This window comes from Gossypium raimondii, chromosome 5 (assembly GCF_025698545.1).
Source record: "Gossypium raimondii isolate GPD5lz chromosome 5, ASM2569854v1, whole genome shotgun sequence".
Taxonomy (NCBI): Eukaryota; Viridiplantae; Streptophyta; class Magnoliopsida; order Malvales; family Malvaceae; genus Gossypium; species Gossypium raimondii.
The window spans coordinates 54,533,162-54,546,639 of record NC_068569.1 but is presented as its reverse complement, the minus strand read 5'-3'; the positions used below and the strand labels follow the sequence as shown (position 1 = coordinate 54,546,639).

General features: G+C 30.5%; 1 protein-coding gene and 1 pseudogene across 1 annotated transcript; one reads left to right on the top strand and one right to left on the bottom strand.

The window, feature by feature from the left end:
* Positions 1–1,876: 1,876 nt before the first annotated feature.
* Positions 1,877–4,979, top strand: LOC105767294 (tryptophan synthase beta chain 2, chloroplastic-like; annotated as a pseudogene).
* A 1,439-nt stretch (positions 4,980–6,418) lies between these two features.
* On the bottom strand, positions 6,419–10,045 carry LOC105768247 (glucose-6-phosphate/phosphate translocator 1, chloroplastic). Its single transcript, XM_012588074.2, has 5 exons — positions 9,321–10,045; positions 8,431–8,656; positions 8,033–8,255; positions 7,220–7,433; positions 6,419–6,797 (listed from the first exon to the last, which is right to left on the bottom strand). The coding sequence occupies exons 1-5, from the start codon at positions 9,810–9,812 to the stop codon at positions 6,786–6,788; spliced, it is 1,167 nt and encodes a 388-aa protein (XP_012443528.1). The 5' UTR covers positions 9,813–10,045; the 3' UTR covers positions 6,419–6,785.
* Between the last annotated feature and the right edge of the window lie 3,433 nt (positions 10,046–13,478).

Below are 13,478 nucleotides of genomic sequence, written 5' to 3'. Positions count from 1 at the left end.
AATAATATCCTCCTAACTATGAGGCTTTTGTTGTTATTCAGGTCTAGATGACTACTTGAAATAAAAATTGTTGGCCAAATATACATGATGACTACTCTTTATATTTTAACTTTTCGTAATAAATACTTGAAATATTATTATTCCTTTCAAATATTTTTAGTATTCTTATTTGCTAGAGCTAATGTTACAATAAAATCTATGCATTTATACTTTTAACAATTTAATCCCTAATTACAAAATTCAACAAAAATCACTTAACAAAACATGTTTATTTTACAACAAATATTTATAATCTATCAGCTAGCTTCAAAACACATTCAGAAGCATCTATGGCAAGTCCCTCAACCCTTAACAGTTTTGCAAATTAACCTCCGGGCTAGCTAGATTAAACTAAAACGAACTCAAAAACATTAAAAAATCCTTAAAAATGGGACACGAAAACATACCATGCAAGGGAAACAAGCCTTGCCCAAATTCTCCTCTTCCGTTAATGGCTAATATCGGTTTTAGAATGAAGAATGAGGAATATGATACTTTGTTTTAGGTTATCTCTATCGTTTCTCCGCACTACGGGGCTGACACTTCCGTCTATGTCCCTTAAGAAGTAAGCTTTTCAACGTATGCAAAGGCGGCCGCTTTGAATTTGAAGTTATGTTATGTTATTAAATATTTGATATTTACACATATTTTAATTTAAAAGTCTTACTTGTAATGCTAGAAGGTTGTGTATAAATATGTATGTCGAAACCACTTTTTGAAAACAAAAATATAGTGTCGACTTATTAAAAATGAAAATTGGAGTCGCCACCGATCTTTTATTGAGGTGTGATCGGATCACCTTAAAATATGATTTTGGTCTATGAGTTTCAGAGAAAAGTGGGTTCGGGAGTCAGTTACGCACGATGAACGGTTAGCACCCTCGTAACACCCAAAATTAGTACCGAATTGATTGTTTAACGTCTTAGTGCCGAAAATTTAAAAAGATCCTAAAATACGGTCCTCTTTAAAAGAAAACTTGAATAAATTAAATTGGACGCTAAGACCCTTTTTATTTTGAAAAAGTAAAATGTCACACCCAGTGAGTTAGGGTATAGCATTTCTAATCCTCAAAACTAAGTTTGTCTTTTGACTTTTAAAACTCATGTTTTTAAGTTTAAGAAGGATATTCGGTTATTTGAGTCAAATGAAAAATCGGAACCCAGTAAGTTGGGGTTCAATTTCTCAAAGTTCCAAATACAATACCAGTAAGTTAGGACAAAATGTCATATCCAGCAAGTTATGACACAACATTTTTAATTCTCGAGTATAAGCTTTTATTTGAGATTTTTACGTTTTGAATCCTCAAATATGTATGTTTAATAGTATTGAAAAATATAATATTTTATATTAATATTTTAAATATTTTAAAATAAAATAAATTTTATTATCAATACAATAATATTAAGATTGATTTAGGTTAATTTTTATAAAAAAATATATATAATTACCTATAGAGAATTTTTTTCCAAAATGACTTATATTTTTCAAGATGATAAGTCATTTTACAGGAAAAAACGTTTATTTTACATTGACTTGTAAGTTATTTTCCATTAACTAAGCTATTTTTTTGTGAAACAAGCATCGAAAAATACAAAAAATATTTTTCGTAAAACTTTTTACATGTAAACAAACGGACCCTAAGTATGTAATGGATTGTGTATAAGCGTTGTAACATGGAATCATAACTATGTAAGTGTTTATTTGGAATGTATGTTGTGAGATGCGATCTTGTTAACATGTTTCAAATATGTATTGAAGTATAGTTTGAGTAAAGAAATTAGTAGTCTAGTTGGACGTGAGTCTCTAAACTAACTCTTGCGTGGGTGTTTTACATATAATGAGGTATGTGGAAACTAATCGAAAGGTGAAGGTGAGATCATGGAAACTAAACTTGTAAGAGTTTATACATATTGGTACAAAAATTTGATATTTTAAATTAATTTTTAAATCCTTTATCTTAATTTTTTAATTTTTCTATAATCATATTTAAAATTAAAAGCTATTAAATTAAATTACTGAACCTAATTAATAATTTTAAAATCTATATGGATGTAATTGCGATATATTTGTATATATATAAAAATATATAATTTATTAAAAAATTAAAAAATTAGACTATATTTAAAAATATTAATAAAGCCGAAACTATATACCGAAAGATACGGGTACTATCCTTTCCAATCGCCATTCGTCTTTTTTTACTCCTAGATATTTCCATTCAATTTCAGTAAATTTACATCTCCTGCGAAACTTTTATCCCTGAATTGTACATTTGTACGTTAAGTAGAGAACCAGTAACCGTTGATCCGGTTCCCATGGAGTCGGATCCTACCAGATCGGTCGTCTCGGGAAATATGTTCCCGAAACCCTAATGTCTGCTCTCTCTGAGCTGGAAACGGCTTTTCATTCCCTCTCCAAAGATGACAAATTTCAGGCTAGTTCCGTCACTGATACATTTTATACGTATTCGTATCCGATTCCTTAATGAATACGTATCTGAAGTACTTCGAGTTAGGTAGTTCATGTGTTGTGCGTTGTGTTTGTTGATAGGAAATTAATTTGGAATTTGCGAATTTGGGAAATGCTTGTTATTTTCACTAGGAAATTTGTTATTGATTAACAGAAGAAAATTTGTTGACTTCTCTTTGTTGTTGATTTTATATAAGTATCTGGAAATGATTATCGTCTTTCTTCTTATTTTAGTTTTAAAAGTTAGGTCTTGATTGTACTTTTGATATTGACTTCCATTTTCCTGAAGGCAAAAAAAAAAAGGCATTTCTTATAAACTTAATTTCTTTAGTAGAACTAATCAAGAGCATTTTCACTTCTATGAATGGTAAAAAAATATATATCGTTTATGCAATACCATAATATTTTAATTGATCGTACTTTTTATTTTGTTGGTTCAATTTTTAATCAAGCATGCGGCAAATTTTGTTGTGGTTATACAGCTTGGATTATCCCGGGGTTCGACCTGAGCACAATCTTCTGCGTGTAGTTTTGTTTCTGGTACTGGAAGTAGTCATTTTCAAGAAAACTATTTATGATTTGCAGGAAGAACTAGCTGGGATTTTGAAAGACTATGTTGGTAGGGAAAGTCCACTTATTTTGCAGAGCGGCTGTCGGAGCATTTCAAGTGTCCCGATGGTGAAGGGTCAGATATACAACTTAAGAGGGAGGATCTTAACCATACTGGTGCCCACAAGATCAATAATGGCGTTGCTTAGGCATTACTCGCTAAACGCTTGGGCAAGAACCGGACTATTGCTGAAACTGGGGCTGGTCAGCATGGAATTGCAATAGCTACTGTGTGTGCAAGGTTTGGTTTGCAGTGTGTTATTTACATGGGTGCTCAAGATATGTGAAGACAGGCACTTAATGTTTTCAGAATGCAGCTTCTTGGTGCGGAGGTAAGTGTTATAATGAAGATTCTTTATCAGATTCTTGGTTAGAGTAGTTCATTCAGGCACCGCGACACTGAAGGATGCTACATCGGAAGCTATCCAGGATTGGGTGACTAACGTGGAGACAACTCATTATATTTTGGGATCGATTGCTGGTCCACATCCGTATCTTATGATGGTCAGAGAGTCCTATGCAGTGGTTGGTAAAGAAACAAGAAAACAAGCACTGGAAAAATGGGGAGGGAAACCAGATGTATTGGTTGCACGCGTTGGTGGAGGTTCAAATGCTATGGGACTTTTCCATGAGTTTGTTAACGACAAGGATATTAGGTTGATTGGCGTAGAGGCAGCAGGGTTCGGTTCGGATAGTGGCAAGCATGCGGCAAATTTTGTTGTGGTTATACAGCTTGGATTATCCCGGGGTTCGACCTGAGCACAATTTTCTGAAAGATGAAGGCCGTGCTGAGTACCAGTGTCACAGATGAAGAAGCATTGGAAGGTATGAAACTACAGTCCGATTTATTTTCAAGTCTTGTTCATATCATATCTGATTGTGAGATTACTGACTGAAGGTAAAACCTGTCTGCCACTCCATATTGGAACATTGCCCGTTGCTTTGTCCGGTTACTTCTGAAGCTTAATCTATATGACCTAGGAAAGTTCCATATGGAGTAGAAACATGTTCCTTCGCATTCAGTCCTTGTTCTCATAATTTTCACCTTCTATCTTTAATCATCCAATATACATTCAGAATTCAACTGTTTATTTTCAGAACTCTATAACAGGATATCGATTTTAATATGTTACCCTTCAAAAATGTTTTGACTGATTACATATAAATTTTTCTCGAAGGTTGAAGCACTTCTTGCATCCTCTATCCTTTTACTAAAGATATCGCCTATGCAATCGGTCTTCGGGTGATGAGTCAGAGTCACACTTTGCACATCTAAACATTTCCTACACACCTATTTTCGTATAGTTGTTGGATTCCTTCAACTTATGCCATTTGATCGGCTTCCTTGCACTCTGGTGCTTGTATTGATAATGTTATATTCCACATTTTAGCCAGCTTTATCATTTGATAGTACTATTTGTCACTGATACGAACTTTTTGTTTTCTTTGTCGTGGATTCTGATGGAACCATTTGTGATATAATGCAGCGTTCAAGAGATTATCTCGACTGGAGGGCATAATCCCAACGTTGGAGACGTCGTATGCACTGGCATACTTAGAGAAACTGTGTCCAACTTTACCAAATAGTACCAAAGTTGTGGTTAACTGCAGTGGCAGAGGTGATAAGGATGTTCAAACAGCAAATAAGCATTTGCAGGTATAAAGAGTCTGATGATGATGATGATGTTTTGGGCCATTAATTTTTCTTCATCCACCTTGAAAATAATTGCTTTGTCCCATGTTTTACTGAAATACTTTCATGGTGTTTCTTATTGTTCCTCAATAAGTATTATTACTTGCTTTGTTATACTATGTATCAACACATTTACAAAAGTTTTCAAGGAAAATTGTCGTCTTTTTTATCTGATTTACTTTTAAAGAAGAAATTTTGAGGGTTTTTTTTTTTTTTTTAAATTCTACTATTAGTCTTGCAAAGGTTGTGGATTTAGTTTATTTACTTTAATTTGATCAATTTTAATTTTATATTTTAATTTTTGAAATTGTAGACATGATCCAAACCATATCCATTAAATCCGTTTGATTAAATTCAATTACTAGTATTGTACCATGTATATAGCTATAGATTTAGTTTATATTCTCTAATTGAATAAATTTTAGTCTTGACACTAAGGTAGTCAGTATCATACCGGTGAACTTACCGTTTTCTACCAATACTTGTTCGTATTGGTATTAGTTTGTTTCAATGTACTGTTTTAGATTTATCACTATTTTGTGAAACATTTGATATATGCATATAAAGGTGTTTACAAATATCAAATAATGAAATTAAATCTCAAATATAAAATACTAATAAAAAACAAAACTTTGGTTGAAGTGGTAAAAAAGATTTTATAAGCTTTACAAATATAGTTCATATCATTAAACAAAACTCCAAATAAGCAAGTAGAAATATTATGGCATAAATTAAATAAGAAGATTATTCCATTCTATGCATATAATAATTCATAATTCAAAAATCTAAAATAAACAATAAAAATAAATTAAATATAAAACATATTTTAAAATTATTTTTGTATGAATAAATAATAAAATTTAAATTTAAAAATATATATTTTTAAAAATTGTACCAATCAATACATCATAATCCGACAACAAATTCACGTATCCCTAAACTTAATTTAACAAACTTAACCGTTATCGTTAGGTGATAATAGTTTTTTAAAATTTAAAAGGTACATAAATTAAAAATGATAAAATTAAAATGTAATTATTAAATCCATAACTTTTGTAAAGTATAGTACTAATAAGAAAATTTAACATTTTTTTATGGAGAGATTAATAAAAATATTGCAAAAATAACAAAAAGAAAAATAGTTATCTTGGCAAAATAAATACAAATAGAACTCTAAAATTAAATTGTAAATTGAAGCAATTTTAGTGATTTTAATGATAATTAAGATACATTAAAATGAAAAGAAGTATCCATCCTTGGAAGGCATGAAGAGGCATGGGTCACATGATAATGGAGATCTGAGTACAAGTGGCTAAATTAGCTTTTATAATAAATATATTTCAAACACAATGGATGAACTGAAGAGCCATGCAATCCACTTGCCATTGGTGCCTCTTCTAATTGCCTTCAACACCATCAATTTTCAATGCACATCAATAATTTAATTTTTTTTTTTGCAAAGTAATTTAATTTCATATAAATCAAGCTTCAACTTTAAAAATAAATTTAATTGAATTCTTGTCAAGTTTTAAATATTAAATTTGAGTTGCCAATTGAATTTCAATTAGCATTGACATTGTTATCAATACAAAAAAATATTAGTTCGAGTGCGTGAAAACATTTATTTAGAGGCATTGCAACAATGTCTCTTTGCTCTTTATTCATTTCAGCTGACAAAGACAAAAGGTTCACAACATTAATCCTTGTTTATTCAAACATTTTCATTCTCAGCTGCATTAAAAACATTTAAGAAAAAAAAAAAACCCTACACATCCACTGTATGACATTGTTCATAATCATCATTATTATATATATATATCTACACTATGACCAAAATCCAGCATCAATCCAATACTAAAGAAAAAGACATTAAAACATGATCTCATCTGAGGTAACTTCTTCCAGATGATATTTGCTCTTTTTTTCATCATCTATGGTACATGATGAATCAAAACTCTCAAAACCCCGATTTTCCTCACGCTTTTGCCTGCAAAAGAGATCGGACATGATTAGGGAATATCGAAACTCAATCATTCTCAACACAAGATACTGACACCTATGGTTAGATCGACACTGGTTCAGATAGTTCAATTGCTACATCCCCGAAGTCGACATTATTGGTTCGTAATTCAACACTAACTACAGCAACCCTCAGATCACTTGTAAGGTTGGCAAGTCATTCAACTCTCAATTGAAGGAAGAACTCGATTATCAAAGATTCAAAAGATACAACCCCAAAATCTTGTAGGATCAAAGACACTCGATTTTGATCAATAATATAGAACCACTGTTAATATATCCCTCACCATGGAGAAAAAACAAACTACTTGACGACATGATTTGTAGCTAAATTAGGACTTGTGAAATGTTAGATGCAGTGTTTCTTAATATCATATAAGGAACACTAACCTGGGAATACAAGAAGGTTCCGAGGATGGCTATTGCAGCTCCGAGAGCATTGATGGGCTGGACCGGCGTGTGGAAGATGATGATTGAGGAGACTATAACAGATATACGTTTCATGGTGTTCCCGACGCTAAATGTCAAGGGAGAGATCTCATCAAGGGACATGTACGAGACTTGATTGTAGAGATGATAGAAGATACTTTGCGCTGCTACCCACCTTTCAAATATGATAAAAACAACAAAACATTGTTACTGGATGGAAATAAGTAATAATATCACGTATTGTTACAATCACATAATTTATGTTTTATGTCAATAAGCAGAAGGAAATTAAAGAGAGCTAATATATGAGTAACTTGAGGAGCACACAAGACCATGGGGGTGAAAAGATAACAACGGTACCATCTAATCAGGAATGTTGTAAGAGCCTAGCTGAAACTTAAATGTATCTATAATTAATCAACCTCGATGAATAAATAAGGAGCAGTTCTTGCAAAGAAGCATCGAATTCAAGATCCACATACGTGTCAATACCATTAGGCACACAACCGGTTTTCAGATGGCATTCCATCATCTATTTGTAGTTCAGACTAACGAGGGGGACTTGACATCATGAAGTGAAAATACAGAGACTAAAACGCATCCGAATTCTCTTACTCGGTCATATAGCTAATGGAATCCTAATCAGCGAACGAATTCCAATACGTTCATCTAATGCATTCAAAGTATCTTCCAAAATCAAACACATAAATCTCAAAAATACTAATCATATGGAAACCGAACAAGGAAATAAAACTTAGTACTTCATGTTATTACCAGATAAACTGTGGTCCTATTTCCGATAAGGCCTTTTGCCATCCTGCAGCCCACATCTGTGGTCCCTCTACGGCAACGGCGAAAGGTGTAAGAATTAAGAGAGACAACAAAGATAGACAAGCGTAGTAGTTCATCCCGCTAACGGATTTCCCCTTCATCCCCTTTTTCGAGAATATGTTACGTAAGACGAACGCAAAGTTCGATATCATAGCTCCCATAAAACCTGGACGCATATATTGAAATTACAATCTCAGTGCCATTCCAGATAACCAGCTGAGAGGACCATATATTGAACCGAGGTAAAAGCGAATTTTAAACAATAAGAGCTTGCTAAGGTTCCAATATCCGAGCATTCACAGCTTATAAGCACACAATTAGAGAAGGTTTGTTATTTTTACCAGTCATATTGAAGTTGAGTTCGGTTACAGCGGCAAGAGCACAACCACCGATGATCGGAACAAGGGACAAATAAACCGATGGAGGAAAGGTCTCTCCAAGCAAGAACCTCGAAACCAGGACAGAGAAAGCCGGTTCACCACTTTTGATGATGTGGGTGAACGAAACTGCAACCTTCGACATACTCACTGTTGCTGCTACATGTCCAATGGTATGTGCTACAGCAACCTAGGAAAACCGGAAAAACAAAACCGGATTGTGTATTAGAAACACAAATCAAATTGTCAATTCATTTCTTTCAATATAAGATAGGATGCATAATACTAATTTTACTTAATGCAGGGTTTAATTATACTTAACATAGGCTGCATAATACAAGTTTAAGTTTCCCTTTTCATTTTCTCAACAACCAAACGAATAGCACTTTCCTTGAAACTCAAACAAAGGACATCTGCAGTTTTAATTTTTATTCCTTCCTACAGTACAAACAACATAACAATTTCTATCTTTTTCTCTCACCTTCTCAGCAACCAAACAAAAGGAAAACTCACCTGAAACAAAGCCTTCCAAAAATTTCAAAATCAGTCTTTGAATTGTTAATGGGGGCATTTAAAACATACCCATCAAAAGTTTTTTCTTTGACCAAATTTTAGTTTCTCTTTATTTTCCTTCATTTTCTCAGCAATCAGACAAACAAATAATTTTCTTAAAACTCAAATACATGCCATCTGCACTTTTTTTTTTTTTTAACTTTTTCCTCCCTATATTCCAAACAACATATCCTACAATTAAATTTAATCAGAAACAAAACCTAACAGCAGAATTTTCTATCTTTTTCTCTCACTTTCTCAGTAACCAAACAAAAAAAAAGTAGGAAAAAAAAAACACTCACCGGAAACAAAGTCTTCCAAAACTCAAAATCTGTTTTTGGGGTCTCAGCAATCCTTGTAGCCCATGAAATTAACATCATCAAAGAACCACAAGCAAGGGACAAAGTTGAAGTCAACCATGGGTAAGGGTAAGCATTCAAAACCTTCTTGTTATATATATTGAAAACCACATTCAAAGCCCACCAAGTTGCAAAATAAATCCCAATTTTCAACCTTTTTGCAGCTTCTGATTTCACTTCAACTTCAATAGGTTGTGACTTGTCAGCTTCATAAGCCTTGCATTCAAACACTGGTTTTTTCTCATTAATTTTCTCAATCGATGAAATATGCAATGGTTTTGACACTGAAAGATTTCTTCTTTCCGGATTTTGAAGGTTCAAACATGGTGAAAACGAAGATCTGCTACAAATTGTTGAAATTAATCTTTTATGAAACCCAGAATTTGTAACATTCATGCATGTAGCTAAACCTGATTGCTTAAAGCTAAAACTCATTTTCCTTTCAAACTACTCAAATCAAAACACAAATTGGGTATTTCTTGAATCAATTTTTTTTTCTTTTGTGCGTGAATCAATAGAAAAAACTGAGAATTTCTTTAAAAACTTGACAAGATCAAGAAAAGACAAATAAATTTTAAAACTTTGAAACAAGGTTACCGTCAATCACGAAAAAACCTAGTAATCCACGATTTTTATTTTTATTTTTATTTTATTTTAAACCAAAAAAGTTGATTTTTTCCTTTAAAGGAAATATATATTTGCTGAGTGTTTTGCAAATTTTGGTTGAAGAGACAAAACAAGCAAAGTACTGGAAGGGCTCTGAAATTATTTCTCAATAATTAATTTTTCACATTTTTAATATTCGTTAAAATATAAATACTAAAATCAAATTCTAACCACTAATTAAAGTAGAAGAGACCTCACTATCTCAATTTACTTTCGTCATTAATCATTATTATTTTTTACAGATATATATATGTATTTTATAGTATTTGGATAAATTTTAAAATCTAATATTGTTATAGAAAAATATTTTTTATTTTTCAAATATTAAAATCTAAATTTACTGTTAAGATTAGTAAAATTATTTTTAAAAATTCTTATTTTATACTTTAATTACATAATTTATTTCAATATCTTGATTCACATATCAATTTTTTTTATGTATTTCACTTTTACTATTTCATCCACGTATTTTCTCAAGTTTAACAATTTAGTCTTCATCATCATAAAATTTCATATTTTTCAACAATTTCACTTTTACGATACTTTATACATATTTCATCATCTCATAACAGACTCATTAAACTTTTATCATAATTTCATTATTCACATATTAAATTGTTTCACACCTAATTTTTTTGTACATTTCAATTTAGTCCTTATTGCCATGTAATTTATTTTTCACCATATAAGCACTTTAATCAAATGATTCATTATAATATCTTATTTCATATAACAAATTCTCATGCATATCACCTCTCTTGTTTCAATTATAAATTTCAAAATTTTACAATTTAGTCCTTAACATCATGAAGATTCATTATTTACTATAATTTCACATTAACATCACATTGTAATCAATTCACTACTTCATTTAAATTCTTTAACATAAATCTCAAAATGTATGTTTGCTTCTAGAGGTGCTCATGGGCCGGGCCAGGCCGGGTTCGGGCCGAGCCCATAAAAAATTTCGGCCCATGTCCTAGGCCCGGGCTCAAGCCCGGCCCCAAATATGCACCTAAAATTTTGTCCAGGCCCGGCCCATTTTTTTAATAAACACCAAAAAAAATTTTAAAAAAGTATTTTAAAAATATTAAAAAAAAGTATTTTAAAATATTTTTAAAAATAAAAAATGAAAAATATATTTATTATATTCGGGCCGGGCCGGTCTCGGGCTAAAAAAGTGGTGCCTGAGGCCCTGCCCGTTTTCTAAACAGGCCTCATTTTTTTGCCCAAGCCCATATTTCGGGACTATATTTTTACCCGAACACTCCCATATTTCGGGCGGGCTGTCGGGCCTGGCCGACCGGCCCATGAGCACCTCTATTTGCTTGATTGAAAACAACTTTTATGAAATATTTTCAGAAAATCTATCAAACAACAGAAAATATTTTATACAAATTCATCCAAACACTATAAAATATTAACTTTTTTCAGAAAAGTAAGTAATTTTCAGTGAAACAAACGAAACTTTAAGTTTATTATTTTTAATTACATCGTTACCAAGTGTTTTTTATTTTAAAAGTCATTTTAACAAATTTAATTTAAAAAATTAATAATTTTAACAAATAAACTTGAATTTTAAAAATTGAAAAATATAAAAATATAAAAATAAAATTCTAAATTTGTGACATATTTTAAAATATATGTTGTTGGTGTTAGATCCAATGCTCGCTTGCGTCAAATGAAAGGTGCTCCAACTACCCACCCTACTCAAACAACTTACTTTTCTTTTGGTTAAATTATATGAATATTTAATATTTGGTCATCTAATTTTTAAATATTACATAATAGTCACTAACGTTATTTTTAATGAAAAGAAGATATGAAATATTAACCCAAAGAGTTAATAACTAATTTTGCCCTTAAACTAAGGCAAAGATATTATTTGACATTCTTAGAATGTTTTTAATAATTCTAGAAATAAAATAAAATAAAATATTAAAATTCATAGTTTTTAAAGTTATAATTATACAAAAAATCATAAAAAATTCTAAAAGAAAGGAATTTATGGTGTTGCACTATAAGAACCAGCGACACTTTTCTCAATACTTGTCGTTGATCATTTTAGACGATCTTCATTTCATTTAAAACACCAAGGTGAAATCTTATCGAGGATAATATAGTTGTTGGCATTTATTTATCTATTATCTAAAAGTAAATATATAATACTCTTGAAAGTTAGAGCACGAAATTTTAAAAAAATTAAAAATAAATTATTTTCAAAAGTATCATATTTTTGATATTATTATTTTAAATTATAAAATATAAAATTATTAAAATACACCTCCAAAATGAACTTAAACAAATGGGTATCCAATATTTAATTGGATTTAGACATATATTTATTTAGATTCATTATGGCATAAAATAAAATAAAAATCAATTTTATATTATTATTTTTAAAACTATAAAATATATAATTAATAAAAATGCACGTCTAACATCCCTAAGGTTAGATAAAAATTTCAGTTTTTTATGTTGTTACTTCTTATAAAATTCTAAAATTATATATTTAATTATATAAAATTTCACTTTTAAAAATTATAAATACAATTTGTTGTATATTTTTCCAAAATTTCAACCACATTTTTCTTGTTTTTTTTAGAAAATAACTCATAAATCAACCACTCACATAATGGGCGTCTATAATATAGTATTAAATTAAGCCTATGATAATGTCGTTTATGTATCATATGATGTTAGTCATAGGGTCAAATTTAGTGTCTTCAACACTTATTTAAATAAGTGGATGGAAATTATTTTATAATTTTTGTATTAATATAATCGTTAAATTTTAATTTTAATTTGGATAAATTATTATATTTTAGTCACTTATGTTTGAAATGTTACATTTTAGTCACTTACGTTATCGTTTCGTTACAAAGTGATCACTCTACTGTTAAACTCTGTTACCTCCCTAACGGCAGTCCTACATGGCATTCCAATTGAGTTTTAAATACCAACTTGGATGTCCAGTTGCTAGGATGAAAATAGATTTTTAATTAAATAAATTTAATTTGGACCGCCACATAAGACTGTCATTAGGGAGGTAACGGAGCTAAACGATAGAGTGACCACTTCATAACAAAACGATAATGCAAGTAACTAAAAAATAACACTTCAAACATAAGTGACTATATTGTAATTTGAGGTAAATAAAAGTGATTATTTTTATAGTTTACCCTTTAATTTCTTTTAGATTATATAATAATAGTCAATTTTTAGTTTTGATTCCTATACTTCCTTCAAATTTGAGATTTAATTTTTATATTTTAATTTTGAAATAATTTGATACTTCAACTCTTATAATGTCACTAGTTAGTCACTGTGAATTTTTAAAATTTATTAATACTATTAAAATTCTTTATTAAATTCACGTTTATTACAATGTCATTTATTGCATGCATATCGATGAACTTTTATAATTTCAAATTA

Excerpts from the sequence above, each read along its gene's own strand:
- LOC105768247 (XM_012588074.2), bottom strand. The coding sequence starts at position 9,812 with ATGAGTTTTAGCTTTAAGCAATCAGGTTTAGCTACATGCATGAATGTT. Across the intron at positions 8,657-9,320 it reads TTTGGAAGACTTTGTTTCCG|GTTGCTGTAGCACATACCAT; the intron begins GTGAGTGTTTTT and ends CGGTTTTCCTAG. Across the intron at positions 8,256-8,430 it reads ACTCAACTTCAATATGACTG|GTTTTATGGGAGCTATGATA; the intron begins GTAAAAATAACA and ends ATATGCGTCCAG.